At 39.2% G+C, this 18,146-nt stretch overlaps 1 protein-coding gene across 2 annotated transcripts in view; it reads left to right on the top strand.

Moving 5' to 3' along the window:
* The window catches only part of LOC149232466 (NADH dehydrogenase ubiquinone complex I, assembly factor-like protein (DUF185)), a 272,389-nt gene extending 254,514 nt beyond the window's left edge, over positions 1-17,875 (top strand). Inside the window, exons 9-10 of one of the 2 annotated variants that reach the window (XM_089379417.1) lie at positions 16,970-17,078; positions 17,221-17,875. In XM_089379417.1, coding sequence (XP_089235543.1) covers positions 16,970-17,078; positions 17,221-17,483 — 372 coding nt within the window. In that variant the 3' untranslated portion in view covers positions 17,484-17,875. Of the gene's footprint in view, positions 1-16,969; positions 17,079-17,116 lie in introns of both variants that reach the window. The other variant, XM_089379418.1, reaches the window with a different exon arrangement.
* Positions 17,876-18,146: the final 271 nt, after the last annotated feature.

Consider the following 18,146-nt stretch of genomic DNA (forward strand, 5'->3'; position numbering starts at 1 on the left):
AAATGCGATGGTGGAGGAGTATAACTCCATAATGGTAAGCGATGTCTGGGAGGTGGCATTGAGGCCTCAAGACAGATCTGTGGTAGGTTGAAGATGGATCTATAAGATCAAATATGCTACGGACGACAGTATTGAAAAATACAAGGCTAGGTTTGTGGCTAAGGGGTATGCTCAAAGGGAAGGGATCGACCATGAGGAAACCTTCACCTCAGTAGCCAGGTATACATCTATTAGGACCATGCTATCTCTTGCAGCCCAGATATGATGGGAGATCCATTAGATGGATGTCAAGACGACATTTCTGAATGGGGTAATAGAAGAAGAAGTATACAATTGAACAATGAGAAGAAGTCTCATGTATGCAGGCTGAAGAAAGCCTTGTATGCGCTGAAGCAGGCACCAAGAGCGTGGTATGGTCGAATAGATGGCTACTTGTAGAAGATGGGGTTTATCAAGAGTGATGCGGATTCGAATCTCTACTATCTGGTCGTAGAGAGCAAGCCATTTATCTTAGTATTATATGTGGATGATCTCTTCCTGACAGGGTCATCCAGACTTATTGAAGACTGCAAGAAGAATCTAATCATAGAGTTCGATATGAAGGATTGGGGAAGAATGCACTATTTTCTAGGGATTGGTGATCATTGGCATTATTTTTGTGACATTCTCTGCTCAGCGCTGGATTTGCTCTTCATGTTCTAAAATCAATGCTGTGATACCATGTGAAAATTCCTACACTCAAGGAACCCCTATTGTGTTGATTTGGGGTAGCATTGGATGTGCTCTAGCCATGAAAATTGGTGGAGAGGCTAAAGCACATGAGATCTCCAAGACCCATAAATGGTTCGGGGAATTTTTACCCGATGAGGAGATATTAAAATAATTAATATTTTTAATGGGTTCTTAAGTCTAAACTTAGGAAAATAAAAATATTAATGGGTATTAATATAAAACTGGGTTAGAAGGTTCTAAATGACATGGATCAAGCCAAATCTAATTTTAACCGTTGATTAGAGATATAATCTCTGCCGTTGAAGTCTCAATAGAAAAAGTATAAGAGGAGGCTTGAGGGTCAGTTGGAGATACACTAGATTGATTAGTTAGTTCGATTTTTCTAGAGCGGGGCTTGCTAATAGAAATCGAACCAGTGATCAGAGTTGTAGCGAGGGGCAGTGAGTGCATAGCAGGGAGGCAGAGATAGTGCCAGAAGACCAGCGCAGAGCCAGAGAGGCAGACACAAAGCTAATAGGAGTCATGCAGAGGCCAAAGTGACTGCGTAGAGGGCTAGAGGGCTTGCGTGAGTGACACATAGGTTGCAAAGGTGATGCAGAGGGCCAAAAACGCTGCATAGAGTATGAGAGGGCTGACACAGAGGCTAGGAGGGCTGACACAAAGCTTCAAAGAGGCGTTGGAGAGAGTTTCGTGGAGCAGACTTTCAGAATATCTACTTCTGAAAGGAGGGTATTACTGCGAGATAGATTTCTCTGTTAGGTGAGCTAGTTTGGCACCTAGTTGTACTGAAGAAAATCTGCTTAATAATAAAACCCTCAGAACTGTTGCACCAGTTTTACCAAGTTGGGTTTTTCCGGGGATGATTGTCAAAAGATAACGGTGTCCCTTGTGTGTTTGTCTATTTCTTTCAGTTGATGATCTGTAGATGGTTGATACTGCATTGTATTTATTTCAGTGTTTATATGGTTAAATAACTTGTTTATTAATTAAACAAGTAGGAGAAATAAACCAGATAGTGTAGAAAAATTTCTAACGAGTTAGACTTAGAAATTTCAACATGGTACTAGAGGGCTGCAGCTCATAGGAGAACTGAAGGCACCAGCTGAATTAGAGAATTTGTAGCAGAAACAACTATCTCGAGTGACAGAAGTTGTTCCTAAGCAGAAAGAAACAGAGAAGGGTTGATGCAGAGGGCCTGCGTCATTAGTTCGAGCCAGAGAAGGGGCCAGTGCAGAAGAGGCTCATGAAGAGCCACGTCATCTTGCTTAGCCAAGTAGGAGTGACGCAGATGGCTAGTGGAGTGATTCAGCCACTGCCGGGATGCGGAGAGCGTAGAGGCTCAGTTCTTCAATTGCTGGGGCATAGGAAGCTGTGGGCGGATTGTGGAGTGAAAAGCTGGTGGGGTGTTGTTGCTGTTGAGGCAGAATAGTACCTAACGAGACAGAACCAAGGTAGAAGGGAATCGCTACCTAGGCAGATTTCTAGCCAAGAAATCCAGATCAATGTTGTGGGAGCAAAGGGGATCATAGAGGTGCGATTCGATTGTTGGCAGGAGGATTTCTAGGAGGGAAACCGAGACTCAGAGGGAGTCTATAGAGAACTTCCAGGAGGGAAGTAAAGACTCAGAGGAGTTGTTAAATTGGCAACTAGGGCTAAACTCCATGTGGGTCGGCTTATTTATGGCAGCTGATATTTTTATTGGATCCCTCTCGTCGAGAGGTGTAGGATTGATCCAAAGATCATCCGATTCCGATAAGTATTTATGGAGATATGAATTTATTTTGTTTATGTAATTATAGTCAAGCCGACCAACTCTTATGTAGGCTCTAGAAGCCCAGCCGACGCGTCTATTCATCATCCTTGTTTTGGTATAAATAGATGAGGATTTGATATCATTTACTCACACACTCTTTAGGTAATCTCCTCTCCACGTCTGGGTTTTTGGTGAAGGAGAGAGACACTAAGAGTATGCTGGGCTAAGTCGTTGATGCCCTAGCCGCAGGTAATACCCTAGACGCAGTAATGCCCTAGCCGCAGTAAGCAAAAGGCTTATGAAGAGAAAGAATCTTACATTTCCTCTGAAATTTCGCTTGAAGGCGCAAAGCTGCAATAAGGGTTTGACTGCACCTCGTTTGGGTTTTAGGTGCAGCGACGATCCTGGATAAATGGAGCAGGAATGACCTCGTGTAAGGACGCAGTAAGTTTTGTACATTCTCGGCATGTCTATGAATTGCAGTCTCGGTATTACAATGATAGGTTGATCTCGCATGACAGAGGTGCAGTTATGAACACATCTCGGAGGATGCAGTATTGACCAAAGTTCTGGGCTGAATTCACTCTCGGCATACCTATGAATTAAACATATAATACGCTGGGCACTCAAGCAAATGAAACAATGCATGGAGTAATACGCTGGGCACTCAAGCAAATGAAAAAATGCATGGAGTAATACGCTGGGCACTCAAGCAAATGAAACAACGCATGGAGTAATACGCTGGGCACTCAAGCAAATGAAACAACGCAGGTCATACATATAATACGCACAACAAAGGCACAACAATTCTATATACGCATCAGCTAATATACCACGCGGTCATGGAATATGGAACGCAAACGCAATGATGGAACGCGGTCATATAATACGCTGTGTATGGGTATGGAATGCTGTCATACCCTAGATCTGGCAGCGTGATTGTCATAGATCTGGCAGCATAAGATGCGTGGACCAATATATATATACGCTGATATGGGAATGAAGATATATTGAAACGCATACATGTAAACATCTCATACATGAAACACAGTCATCGCATTATACATGAAACGCAGATGTCAACGCTGGACAGTCATACGCATTAAATGTAAACGCTGGACGCTGGGCAGTTATATATACGCTGCATCATGATATTATATATACGTTGGCATCATGGTCTTATATATACACTGGCATCATGGTCTTATATATACGCTGAGCAGACAAGGATGCCACTGTCATCAAGCCGCAGTGATGAAGAGGTAAACCCAGTCATGGTATTGGAGGAATACCAATATGCTGTGTATAATGAGATTGTGTGAACTATAGCCTAGCTGCTTTGCTAGGCTGCAAGCCATAGCAAGCAGCTAAGGCTGATATCAACAACAGCAAAATATGTACAGCATGATGATGGAGGGCACTAAAGTTGTGTACAACAACTCAGCAATAGAACAGTATGATGCAGCATGGGCAGCATGAAGCTTGGTGAGATCATGGGTGGCATGGGTGGCATGAAGAATGATGATGCATGAGCAGCTGAAGTATGAAGTCATGGACAACTTGATGTATGGGCAGCACAGTGATCATGAGCAGCATGAAGATACATGATGCAGCATGATGATGCTACACGGTAAGGTGCAGCAGATGAACAAAATGGATAGGTAAAGTCATCACCTAGGAGATTCAGTTGAAGCAGAATGTCTTCAACTGATCTCATCATTATAGGAAATGATCTATGCTCAGAACCAGATAAAGTCAATGTGTTGACTTCTATTGTAAATGTATTATCTCTCTCTCTCTCTGTGCTGAACTTTGAAGATAAAAGAAGATTTGATCAAAGGGTTTCCCCACACATTGTGGGGTTTGTCCCTGGCTCGCGCCATATCTTGTGTCCTCTTTCCTTGGCTTGTCTTCTGCGATTTATATTTATGTTCTATCTGCAGTTTATCTTAATGCTGATGTGATTGCTAACTGTGAAAATTTAAATAAATTGCTCTAGCATAGAACATACCGAATCTTAACAGGAGTTGAAAAAAAGAGCAGAGATGGCTATGAACTGACTGAGGGATTAGGACAGGCTGGACGGGGCATCCAACTTTGTCATCTGGAAGGCAAGGATTCTGTCTGTTCTAGATAGACATCGCATCAAGGTCTTTGCCTTGAGAACCGTGGCTATCCCAATCGACCCAAATGATAACGAAAAGTATGAGGATGCGATGGCCAAGGAAAAGTGCATAATCCTTGATGGGGTCAAGGATAATGTAGTCCAACATATTGCTGAGAAGAATATGGCAAAGGAGATGTGGGACATCTTGACGACATTGTATTAGGGCACTTCTGTGTAGAGGAAGATGCTACTGGAGAATCAGCTGCGTTCGTATCAGATGCAGAAGGGGGAGCAAATAGATCACTTCCTCAGCAGGTTGCAGGACATTCGGGACCAACTGACTTCCATAGGAGCCACGTTGGATCAAGAGTTAATGGTGAGGACTGCGCTGAACGCAGTCTCTGAGGAGTGGGAGACATTCGTCCAAAGCATTTTGGGTAGAGCGAATCTTCCAGATTGGGAAGAACTGTGGGCAGCTCTTTGCCAAGAAGAGATCAAACGGCTGACCAAGGTGGGAAGTAGTGGCAAAGGAGCTCGGGTCAAGAAAGAGGAGGAAGAGGATGCGGCTCTGGCATCTGCGGAGCAGCAAGGGAAGAGGAAGAAAAAGGACCTCTCCAAGATTAATTGCTTCAACTGTGGGAAGCTGGGCCATTATGCAATCCAGTGTATTAGCAAGAAGAATAAGGGAGAGGCGTCTGACTCCAAGGCAGTGCCAACAAAGCTATGTTGCAGGAAACGTGGGGTAGGAGGGCGTTTCCGTACGGAAACGAGTACGAAACGCTGAAACGTGTTTGGTATGGCCTTGAAACGCGTTTCAGACCGTACTGCCACGTTTCACGAAACTGAAACGTGGCTAGTACGGCCTGAAACGCGTTTCAGGGCCGTACGACCCACGTTTCAGCATTTACTTGTGTTTTTTTAATTTTTTTTGTTATTATTTGTTTTCTAATCTATTCTTACGTTAGCCTAGTGACTTCTAGTTGCTTCCAGATGCCTGTCTAAAGTTATAAAAGTGAACTTTTGCCCTAGTGTTGATATGCAATTCATGGTAATGTTAAATTTTTAAAGTAAAAGTGTTATTCTCCTTTATTTTTCATTTTCATCCTTTTACTTAAATTTTTAACATTACCATGAAATGACTCAGGATGTTTGAGAGTGGTTTCGCCCTCATTGGATTTCATATGGAGAAAGTAGAATTTTAGATCTCACTCAAAATCCAGCAGACTTATCTGTTTTTCAGGATTTTAGGATTGGGGGGATTGCAATGTTTCCATTGGATTTTATCATGTACTAGGGTATGGAACTTGTATTTAATCGAGAGAACAAAGCCCTCTATGCAGGGGAGACTCCCAATAATCAAGAGAATGTAGTGTACTAGGGTATGAAACTTGTATTTAGTCAAGAGCACTAAAGTCATTCGACTATGTATGAGGAGACTCCCAATCAAGCACGAGACAAAAAATTAGAAATTTCTCGTGGCTGATTTTGGATATTTCTATTTTCATTATGTTATTATTCATGAGTAAATGTGATGTAAATTTAGATACTTATAGTTTATGCATTGACAATTGACAATTTTATCATAATGTAATAAATTAGAATGTATCATATATGCTTTATGATTGCACATATTTCTTAAATTCCTAATATATATATATATATATATATATATATATATATATATATTCGCGTTTCCCCGTTTCCAAAATTTGGGGAGGTCGCGTTTCGTATCGCTTCCCGTTTCTGAAACTCGTACCCGTTTCCCCGTTTCGTGCAACCTTGCAACAAAGGTGGAAAAGGAGGTAGAGGATGATGACGATTCTGCCATGAGTGCTCATGTACCTCTAGAGAAGAGGTGGGGTGACATCGAGCTGTAGTCAGGAGGAATACAAGAGATGACGGGCAGGATCGTTGAGATACCCAAACTCTTGGATCATATCAGGCTACAGGAGCCCCGAAGTGACAGTAGCAGGATGGCGAATGTCGGTATAAATGGATGTGGATGGAGCAGTAGAGAGTGCTAGAGTGCAGTAGTCCCTGATAGCGTAGAGAGGGTTGCAGCAGTGCGATAGGCACAAAGGAGGTTACAGCAGTGCAGGAAGTCACAAATGTGTTTGCAGTGGTGTGAGAGGCATAAAGTTTGTTGCAGTAGCGTAGAGGTAGCAGAGGGAGCACAGGATAACAATAGAGAGAGCTTCAACATCAAGAGGGTTTCTAGCCTGACAAGGATGTCAGTGATTGGGTAGATCAGTTACCATCGTCTCAGTCACTGCGTTGCAGTGCAATAGTAGCAACGATAGTGTTATGGTAGCATGAGGAGAGAGGGCTGTAGTGCAGATGCAGTGTTGGGAGAAAGGACCAATAGCAGCACGGATGCAGAGGGAGCTACTGTACAGATGTAGCATTGGCAGTGGTAGAGCCATGGGCAACAGTATAGGATGCAACAATGCAGAGGATGTTGGGCAGGAAGGCCAAACATCAGCACAGGTACTGGTGCCAGATGATCAGGGTGATGCTCAGTTATGGAGCATTACTAGAGCACATTCCTTGCTAAGAGGGAGTGTTGATTTGGGGTAGCATCGGATGTGCTCCAGTCATGAAAATTGGTGGAGAGGCTAAAGCACATGAGATCTCCAAGACCCATAAATGCTTTGGGGAAATTCTACTTGGTGAAGGAGATATTAAAATAATTAATATTTTTAATGGGTTCCTAAGTCTAAACTTAGGAAAATAAATATTAATGGGTATTAATATAAAACCGGGTTAGAAGGTTCTAAATGACATGGATCAAGCCAAATCTAATCTTAGCCATTGATTAGAGATATAATCTCGACCGTTGAAGTCTCAACAGAAAAAGTATAAGAGGAGGCTTGAGGGTCAGTGGGAGATACACCAGATTGATCAGTCAGTTCGATTTTTCTAGAGCGAGGCTTGCTAAGAGAAATCGAACTAGTGATCAGAGTTGTAGCGAGGGGTAGTGAGTGCATAATAGGGAAGAAGAGATAGTGTTGGAAGTCCAACACAGAGGCAGAGAGACAGACGCAGAGCCAACAGGAGCCACGTAGAGGCCAGAGTGACTGTGTAGAGAGCCAGAGGGCCTTCGTGAGTGACACAGAGGCTGCGCAGAGCATCAGAGGGTTGACACAGAGGGTTTCAGGCTGACGCAGAGGCTAGGAGGGCTGACGCAAAGCCTCAAAGAGGCGTTGGAGAGAGTTTTGTGGAGTAGAGTTTCAGAATATCTGCTTCCGAAAGGAGGTATTGTTGCCAGATAGATTTCTTTGTCGGGTGAGCTAGTTTGGCACCCAGTTGTACTCAAGTAAATCTGCTTAATAATGAAATCCTCAGAATTGCTGCACCGGTTTTCCCAAGTTGGGTTTTTTCGAGGACGATTGTCCAAAAATAACGGTGCCCCTTGTGTGTTTGTCTATTTCTTTCAGTTGATGATCTGTAGGTGGTTGAGACTGCATTGTATTTATTTCAATATTTATGTGGTTAAATAACTTGTTTAGTAATTAAACAAGTAGGAAACATAAACTAGAGAGTGTAGAAAAATTTCTAATGAGTTAGACTTAGAAATTTCAACATACTGTAGCAAAACTGAATTTACTTCTCCTACTTGATTTTGATATGCATTATTAAGTTATTTTCTGAATACTGAAGTAAATTACTTCTGCAGCCTATACTACTTTAAATTTGATTACATGAAATAGAAAACTGAGCAAAGAACAAGATACATAGGACACCGTTATTTTTGGACAAAATAGTCCCTGGAAAAACTAAATACGGGAAAACGATGCAGCAACTCTGAGGGTTTTCTATTATTAAGCAGTAGTTTTGAATACAATGTTGGATGCCCTCCCGACAATCTAGTGATAGAGAAAAAATATAATGGCAGAAAACTCAGTGAGATTACCTCACTTCACCTGGCAGTTTTCGGCTGCAAAACTGGCTAACCCCAACTATCTCTGCATTGGCCCTACGTCAGCCTTACAGGCTCTGCGTCAGCCCTACACTGTCTCTTCTGTCTCTTGTAGCTTCTGCATCAACCTCTCTTGGCTGTTCCGACAGTTCCAGCTTTCTGCGTGAGGGAAACCCCACTTCTTCGTTGGCTCTTCTGGCTCTGCGTCAAGACTGCGTGGGCCCAGATTGGCCCAACATTAGTCCTTCTCGCTGCCACGCTACCTCCACTAGTGGCTCTCCCCCTCTCTGTCTAGTATTCCTGAACTATCCCTGCCCTTCTACTACAGAATGATCACTCAATTTAAATTCTTAGCTTCTTAGCCCCAGAAATCGATCTCCAGATCAATTTGTTCTCTTCGTGTGTGTTTCTAAATGAACCCCGAGCCTCCTTATACTTTTCTCGTTTAGACTTCAACGACTGATATTAAGTCTCTGATCAATAGCTAAGATTAAAACTTGACTTGATCCGCTTTCTAGAACATTGACACCCATATTTTGATTAATACCCATTAATACTTTAATTTTCCTAAGTTTAGACTTAAGAACCCCATCAAAAATATTAATTATTTTAATAAAATACAATCTGGGTGGATTTTCACCAAACAATTTCTTGTTTCTTTAGAACTCGTATGCCTTAGCCTCTCCACCAATTTTCATGGCTAGAGCACATCCGATGCAACCAAAAACTAATAGGTTGTAAACCCCCAAGTACACTCAACTTGTTGGCCAAACGAGGAGCATAGTTTTAGAACTCCAACTTAGATTCAGAACCGGCCGAGGGCCGAATCCGTCTCAGACTTCGACTTGGTATTGACTCGGCCTAATTGATTTCAATGACTTGGTCCTTGCAAAAAATACATTAAATATTTATTTTTTCATGAAAAACATATTTTTAAAGACCTTCATTCATGTTTCCAAACTCAAAGCATTAGAATATAGAGAGAAGACAATATATGATCAAAGTATGCTCATGAATATATCTATTATATCAAAATGGGACCCAGTGCACTGTCCAATACATGTAATATATAAAGATCAGAGTAAAAACACATAACCAATGAGGTTCTAAATGGCCTCTACAACAAGACATCATTAGTCACTACTGCTTCAAAAACCAACTCCAACTCTTCATAAACTCCTCACACAAATGCAATGAGATAGTTGTGAGTAAATGTGAGGGGGTTTGGTCACTTTTATAGGCTTGGGAGAGAGGTAGAGGCATGAAGAAAAAAACCAAAAAAAAATTGAGTTTGAAGTCCGAGTTTCCGCCTTTTTCCCCGCGGACTAGCTCGGTTGGTTTAAGGTGGGTTCAATCGAATCGGCTGGTTTGTTACTGAATCGTTCAAATCAGTGTCTAGCTTGGTCAGTTTGGTAACGGACCGACCATCAGACGGGTTTTTCTACCTAGCCAACCCGGGCAGGGATCTGGCTCGTTCAACCAAGTCGAATTCGATTCGGACCGACCTAGTTTTAAAACATTGTAATGTTTTAAAACTCCGACTCAGGTTCAGAACCTGCTGAGGGTCGACAATGACTCCGACTCGGTATTGACTTGGCTGGTTTGATTTCAATGACTCGGTCGTTGTAAAAAATACATTAAATATTTATTTTTTAATGAAAAAACACAATTTTAAAGATTTTCATTCATGTTTCCAAACACAATGCATTAGAATATAGAGAGAAGACAACATATGATCAAAGTAGGCTCATGAATATATCCATTATATCAAAATGGCACCCAGTGCACTGTCCAATACATACATGATATAGAGATCAAAACAAAAACACATAACCAAGGAGGCTCTAAATGGCCTCTACAACAAAAGTAAATTGTAAAACATCACTAGGCACCAGTACTACTGGCTACTGCTAACCTCCCCAGTGAAGCTTCTGCCTCCAGAGCTTTATAATGATACCTTGGGTTCAGAAAAAACCCAGTTGCATGTGCCATGTATAGGGCGATGGAGTTGATTGTTCCATCTTTGATCAATGATTTCCCAAATGGGCCATACTTAGCCACTCTATCCTTGTATGCTGCCTTTATTTTCTCCTTTGCTTGATCCATAGCCTCATAAATGAAGCCCTTAGTCAATCTTTCCCCATCCATGAATTGGAACACCTTAACAAATCGACCAAGGTTCTGGCTCGAGCAACTCGGTTTGGTTGGCTCGACCGGTTCGGTAAAAAACCGGCCATCGGGCCGTTTTTTCTACTGAGCTGGACCGGTCGGGGGTCTGGCTCGGTTGGCTCGGCCGCTTTGGTAACAAACCGGCCACTGGGTCGTTTTTTCTGTCGAGTTGGACCGGCCGGGGGTCTGGCTTGGTCGGCTCAACCATTTTTTAAAACACTACTATAAAGATAGAGAGAGAAAATCTAATCCCTTATGAAACAATTTATAATCTTCAGTTTCTCATTGTAAATAATTAAATTATGTTATAGTATTGTAGTAATTATTTGCATAATCAACCAAACCTCCCTGGGCCTGGAGTATGCCCTAAAATTGCTTTAACAATATATAATCTTCATTTCTCATTGTAAATAATTACATTATGTTATAATATTTTAGTAACTCATTTGCGTAATTTACTAAACCTCCCTGGGCCTGGAGTATGCCCTAAAAGTTAAAACTGCCTTTGCTTGGCTAAGAGCTCATCTTCCTTGGATGTAAGGAAACAAGTTAATAGCCCAAGACCTAGAGGCATTTGGCAAGAGTGAAATCCTGCCCCCTTACAAACTGCCAATGGGTAATTCCAGGTGGCGTGTTTCTCCTTGAATAACGGTGATGAGTTAGCTTGCATTCGTAGATAGCAGCCAATAATGGCTGTCCTCACTGCTGGTTTGACAACTTAGTTATGATAGGTTTTCCCACTAATTAAGAAAAATTGACCAAACCTCCTCAACCCCATAACCACGACCACCAAAATTCGGATAGTAAAAAGAGAAAAATAGCTGCGTTTTCTTGTTTATTTCCAAGATTCGTATGAAGATAGTAATTTGGATTGCATACCTAAGGTGTCCCACAATTTCCCATAACTTTATTTTGCCTTCTAAATTTTGGTCCTGTTGACCACTATGTGTCAACGACCCATAGAAGTGCACCCCCTTTTTTCGCAAAAGGGATAGCGCCTTATCGATGTGTCTGTGTTGTTCAGCGATCATCATGAGCCTAATCATCATGTTATAATGTAAACCCATTATGCATGTATATGTTGTAAATAATCTCAGCAGATCTGTGTCGTGTATGTAATCGCCTAGGTAAACTTACTTTTCTAGTGACGATCTACATTCTGGGAGGTTTTTTGTCTCACCGATCCATTTTCAGATGGTCGGCAGAGTTTTTCTTCAGTCTCACCCCAAAGCCGAAATGTTTTTGTCACTGGGATCTTAGGCGGGTCCTAGTGTTATAGATAGAGTCTATGTAAAAGTGATATGGGAATAATCCTGATTATTTGGTTAGGTTATTTTATTACAAATTGCTTGATCTGCTAGAATAATTTTGTGTCGCAGAACTGGGTAGTCTGTGAGGGTCTTTTGGAAATGGGTTTTCCCCCTTGAGATGTAAAAAATGTGAAATCATGATGTAAAGTGTCTTAAAGGTTGAAAAAACAAATTATTCCCTCATAGGTTAATTAATTAAATTTTCTGGGCAAAATTAATTAAAATTCTAAGCCAAAAATTTAATTAATTCTAAGTAAATTTAAATTCTCCGAAAGCAAAATTCATTAGTTCTTAAAAAATTAAATTTGAAGAGGTTGAGGGACTAAGGGAAATTAATTATTTTGCTAAATTTTAAGCCTTTGGTCCCTGGGTTAAGTCAAAGTCAAAATTTTGAGGAAATTAATTCAAAAATTTTAATTTTTGAATTAATTAAAATTCATTTAAATGAAAAATTCGAATTTCTTCAATAATTTAAAATTTCGACAGATGAGATTAAAAGAAATTTTAATCCTCATCAACGATCGAGATTGCTTTGACGAAGATCACTCGAATTAGCCGTTGGAGGATTTATCTTTAAATAGGAGGTCATTTGTCAGTCAGTAGATGGGATCTCTGGATCGTGTACCAAGCAAAAAGCTCTCTTGTAATCTTTTTATGAGCAATAAAGAAAGAATTTGGGGTTAATTTTTGTTGGTGTTACTCTTCATGGAAATACTATAAGATGTGTCATTTTCATGCATAGATTTTTTTTAGCTATTGATGATAGTTTTTTGAAGAGTGATTTGAGTACAGGTATCTTGCTCAGTTGCTGGGGTTTGAATGATAATTTAAGTTTAGAATATAATAGCAGGTATTTCTATTTATTTGAATTTTATTATCGTTTATTTGTTCTATGTTGATGGTTAAATTGAGTTTTGCAGGAAAGTCTTGATTTTTTAGATTATCGGGCGTTCGGGGAAGTTCTCGGTTGAATTAGCCAATTTCTGATCCGTGTTTTCTGAAGATTCTAGCTTAAATTTGATCCCGGGCTTATCATAAGATATTTTTATGGGTGATGCATGAAGGGTTTTGTGCTCAACACTTTTTCTAAAATTCAAAATATTTAATTTTTATGTGCTAAATCGATAGCTCTGGTTGTTGATAGCTTTAGATTATCAGATCTGGGAGCGGAGTTGGACTCACACTCCCTAGATCTGATAGATATGCCATTCATGTACATAGATCTGTAATTATTTTCAGTTTTCTAAGTTGGGTTTTCGGGGTTTTAGTTTTTTTGGGCCATTGTATATTCGTTTGGTTGTTTCTTGTTGTCCTGTAGCTGCAGATCTGAAGCTGAAAGCTTTGCAGAGTCTAGATCTATAGGTCCTGGAGGGTAAGATCTGGATCTCTGAGGGTCCATCAGCATCATTTTGGCAGGATCATATCCAGATTTCACAGTCCAAGGGTTTAAATTGATTTATTTTCAGATCTGGAAATTTTTCGTGAGGGTTTCATTAAGAAATCTAAAGCGGAAGGATTTAAAATTTTAAATTAAGATTGCTGGAATTTTTTTTTGAGGTGTTGGTGATTTTAAAGGGTTTCTGGCCACCTGTTTGCTGCGTGGGGTTTCTGAGTTTGCTGTAAATTTTTGAATTTTTTTTAGAAACCCTTTATTTTTGGTTCTCTCAAGATCCTCAAACCCTCGTTCGCAGCCATATCTGCATTTCATTTTTCTCCTCATGCAGATCCGTGCAAACCCTCATGCAGTCCCATTTGCTAACCCTCGCTCATTCCCTGAACTCCTCACCGCAGCAAACCCTTCCTCCTCTTGCTGCTTCTATCCCCTGCATGCTAGCCCTCTATCCTCTGCGCGTTCTGCTCTCACCCTACACCTACAACCATTAAACCGCAGCTCGAGCTACTCTACTTTGCTGTCCAAGCCGCCGCTGTCCCTGCACAACAAAACATTGCGTTTTCATTTTCTTTTACTTTGTTTTAGAATGCGTTAAGTTTAGGTTCAATTTTTTTTTCTTTTCTTTGTTGTATATGCATTAGGGATTTAAGGTTAGAATACTTTTTTCATTTTTATTTCATTTTATCTGAGATTTGATTTTGTTTTGGTGTTTATTTTTTAATATTTTGATTTCGTTTCACTTTATTTTTATTTTTAACTTCATTTTGATTTTGAAAATCATAATTATTATTTTTTTTAATTCTAAAAATTAAAACTTTGAAAAGTCATAAAAATTTTAAAAATCTTTAAAAAATTTCAAAATATAAAAATCTAAAAACTTTTAAAATCCTAAACATTTAAAAATCTTTAATTTTTTTTTTTAAGTTTCTAAAAAATTTAAATTTATGACTAAGGATTTAAAATGAAATTAATTAAGGGGTTTTTCGCTTAAACGTTAAATTTTTTAATGTGGCCTATGGCCCATTAAAAATTTCGATTGTTTTAAACCTGTTGATTTGTTTTATTTTTCAGTTTTCTAACTTGGGTTTTCAGGGATTTAGTTTTTTTGGGTCATTGTATATTCGTTTGGGTGTTTCTTGTTGTCCTGTAGCTGCAGATCTGAAGCTGAAAGCTTTGCAGAGTCCAGATCTAGGCCCTAGAGGGTAAGATCTGGATCTTTGAGGGTCCATCAACATCATTTTGGCAGGGATCATATCTAGATTTCACAGTCCAAGGATTTAAATTTATTTATTTTCAGATCTGGAATTTTTTCGTGAGGGTTTCATTAAGAAGTCTAAAGCGGAAGGATTTAAAATTTTAAATTAAGATTGCTGGAACTTTTTTTTAGAGGTTCTGGTGATTTTAAAGGGTTTCTGGCCACCTGTCTGCTGCTTGGGGTTTCTGAGTTTGCTGTAAATTTTTGATTTTTTTTAGAAACCCTCTATTTTTGGTTCTCTCCAGATCCTCAAACCCTCGCCGGAAGGCATACCTGCATTTCGTTCTTCTCCTCATCCAGATCCGTGCAAACCCTCATTCAGTCCCATTTGCTAACCCTCGCTCATTCCCTGAACTCCTCACCGCAACAAACCCTTCCTCCTCTTGTTGCTTCTATCCCTTGCATGCTAGCCCTTTATCCTCTGCGCGTTCTGCTCTCACCCTACACTTGCAACCATTAAACTGCAGCTCGAGCTACTCTCCTTCGTTGTCCAAGCCGCCGCTGCACTTGCACAAGCAAACAAGACATTGCGTTTTCATTTTCTTTTACCGTTTTCATTTTCTTTTACTTTGTTTTAGAATGCGTTAAGTTTAGGTTCTTTTTTTTTATGTATATGCATTAGGGGGTTAAGGTAAGAATACCTTTTTCAATTTTATTTCATTTTATCTGAGATTTAATTTTGTTTTGGTTTTTATTTTTTAATATTTTGATTTCATTTCACTTTATTTTTATTTTTAATTTCATTTTAATTTTGAAAATCATAAAAAAATAAAAAAAAATTAAAAAATTCTAAAAATTAAAAAATGTGAAAAGGCATACAAACATTTAAAAATCTTTAAAAAATTTCAAATTTTCAAAATATAAAAATCTAAAAACTTCTAAAATCTTAAACATTTAAAAATCTTAAATTTTTTTTTTTAAATTTCTAAAAAAATTTAAATTTATGACTAAGGATTTAAAATGAAATTAATTAAGGGGTTTTTCGCCTAAACATTAAATTTTTTAATGTGGCCTATGGCCCATTAAAAATTTCAATTTTTTAAAACTCGTTGATTTGTTTTACTTCCCAAATTGAAGTCCTTTGCTGTTTCTGATATTTTATGATTCTTCTATGGTCAAGGTGCGATAAACCATATTGACTGTTGGAAATGGTTAATTAATCCTAGATCTGGGCAATTGATGAAAATCATTTTAAATTTGAAATCTCTTGTATGATACAGTTTTGGGCGTTTATATTGATTGTCATTATTCGTCGCATATTGGAAAAGTGTTTTGGGTAACTTGTTTTACTTTATCTACGGTTAATTTAGCATAAAGAAACTGGTCTATAGTTGTTCCTATCTTATGGTTGTGTCTTGTTTACGTTGGCATTTGATCTATTCATCTTGTTTAATCGAGATTCATTTAGCTTCATCAAGTTGTCCATCATTAAAATCTCCTAGAGTCTGTTTTTCACAGTTTATTTCATTCATTTACCTAGGGACTACCCCCCTTGACTTGTCTAGGAGAGAGCCTAAATAAGTGAGTAAGGATTTAAGAGTGACAGCGCTTACTCTGAGCATTGTCGCGGTGCTTAGACACTTTGTGAGACAACAGGTCCTTTGGCACAAAATGCTAGGTTGTTCATCATGTTTTTGGGACAACTTTGCTTAGGCATAACTTTATTTTTCCTTCCAAGTTCCGGCCCTTTGGCCCAAAATGCTAGTTTTGGGACAACTTTAGTTGGACAAGCTGATGTGAAATCCAAAATGCTTCTTACATGTCAAAGGAGCATGTCACTTATGTATCTCTTCAAGTTGCCATTAACGTATAATGAATGTGGGCAGAGTATAATGAATGTGGGCAGAATTGAATGTCTGGAAGTTTTCACTCTTTTAAATTATCTATTGCAATGTTAATGGTTTAGTGTTAATACCTCTTAACAATGATCTTATATTATAACCCCTGGATTATTTAGTGCCCCTGTTTCAAACTATTGCTGCCTTTCCATCTTGGCATTTTGTTGAGATGATAAATAGAAGCATGCAATATAACTCATGATCAACATGGATGGACCGTGTGACGACATTTTGTGTAACTTGGACATGTTTCACCTTGAACAGCATCTCTAACTTCTCCTAATTAAATAAAGTTGGTTTGTTACATGATTTTTAAGCCCTTATTTGTTCGTTCTACCAGAAATTTAACTTATTTACGTACTTTCTTTATCAAGTTGTGTTTACCAGTAACATCATATGATACATTGTTTGCTCCCATTTTGTATTCCGCTGGATGTCTCAAATTTCAATAATTGACTCCATCAACATTGGGGTTTGGTTAATATGTATGCAGGCCATAAGGAAGCACAAATTTGTTCATATTTTAGATGACCCAGGAACTGCAGACCTTAGTGCCTATGTTGATTTTGCTTATGTAAAACAAACCGTGGAAGAAATGGCAGGTATAGTCTTGGTCACATCTATTTTTCCTTTATCGCAGGATGAGTATCTTGTCCTCTTGAAATTGAAGATGAGAATCCATATTCGTGTTTAATAGCAAGGGACTGAAGAATGCACTTCGGAATTATTATTTGAGCTTTGCAGTGGAGGCGGCGGCTTTTGGTCCAATTTCACAGTCTCAATTTCTTGGCTCACTTGGTATTAATTTTCGTCTGGAGGCATTGCTACAAAATGCAACTGACGAACAGGCAGAAGCACTTCAGGCAGGCTATTGGAAGCTAGTCGGCGAAGGCCCAGCTCCTTTTTGGGAAGGGAAGGACGAACTTGCACCTGTTGGTATGGGTTCTAGGTACATGGCCTTGTCAATAATCAACAAGAAGCTTGGAGCTCCTGTTTGTTTCTCGTAAGTAGGTGGTCCTACCGAGATTTTTATTCTGTAAAATTTTTGTCTGGAAAGCCGATATAGACAGCATTTTCCTTTAGGCTTAAATGGATTGTAAGAAATTTGAGCATTTGAATCAAGCGAGCCTTTAGCAGATCCTATCGATGGCTGTGAATTTTCGAAAGAAGGAAGCCCCGAGAATTCAATAATAAAGCATTCTGCATTAAAATAATGCAATTTTCTTGGACCAGTATGGTATATGAGATCCTGTTCAAAGAAGATATACATGCCCATCATACTTGGTTGTAGTTTGAAAGGCAGTGTTACTTTTTCATAACTGGAATAATTCTGTCAAGAGATGTGGTTGTGTCACTTGTCTTTGGAAGCCTTTTAAAGTGGCCTTTTCATTTTTGATCTCATTGAATTTCTATTATTTGTGGGTTATCGGGTACTCCTGGAATTGACTTGCTTTGAAGCATACGATACAAGGACAAAGGGTAAATTTCTTTTCTATGCAATAGATCTTTTTAATGGGAGATTTTAAAGGGCAAATGCTTTCTACATAGGCCTTTATAAAGGAGCATGAAATTGTGTCACTATAATCCAAAACAATATAGTAGAGTTGTTACATCTTGTGAAGGTCCAAATTGGATCACAGTATCTGTTAGTTTTCGATTATCCATCTTGA

Source organism: Pinus tabuliformis, chromosome J, assembly GCF_031772625.1.
Source record: "Pinus tabuliformis cultivar Carrire ecotype Pingquan chromosome J, CPIR1, whole genome shotgun sequence".
Lineage (NCBI taxonomy): Eukaryota > Viridiplantae > Streptophyta > Pinopsida > Pinales > Pinaceae > Pinus > Pinus tabuliformis.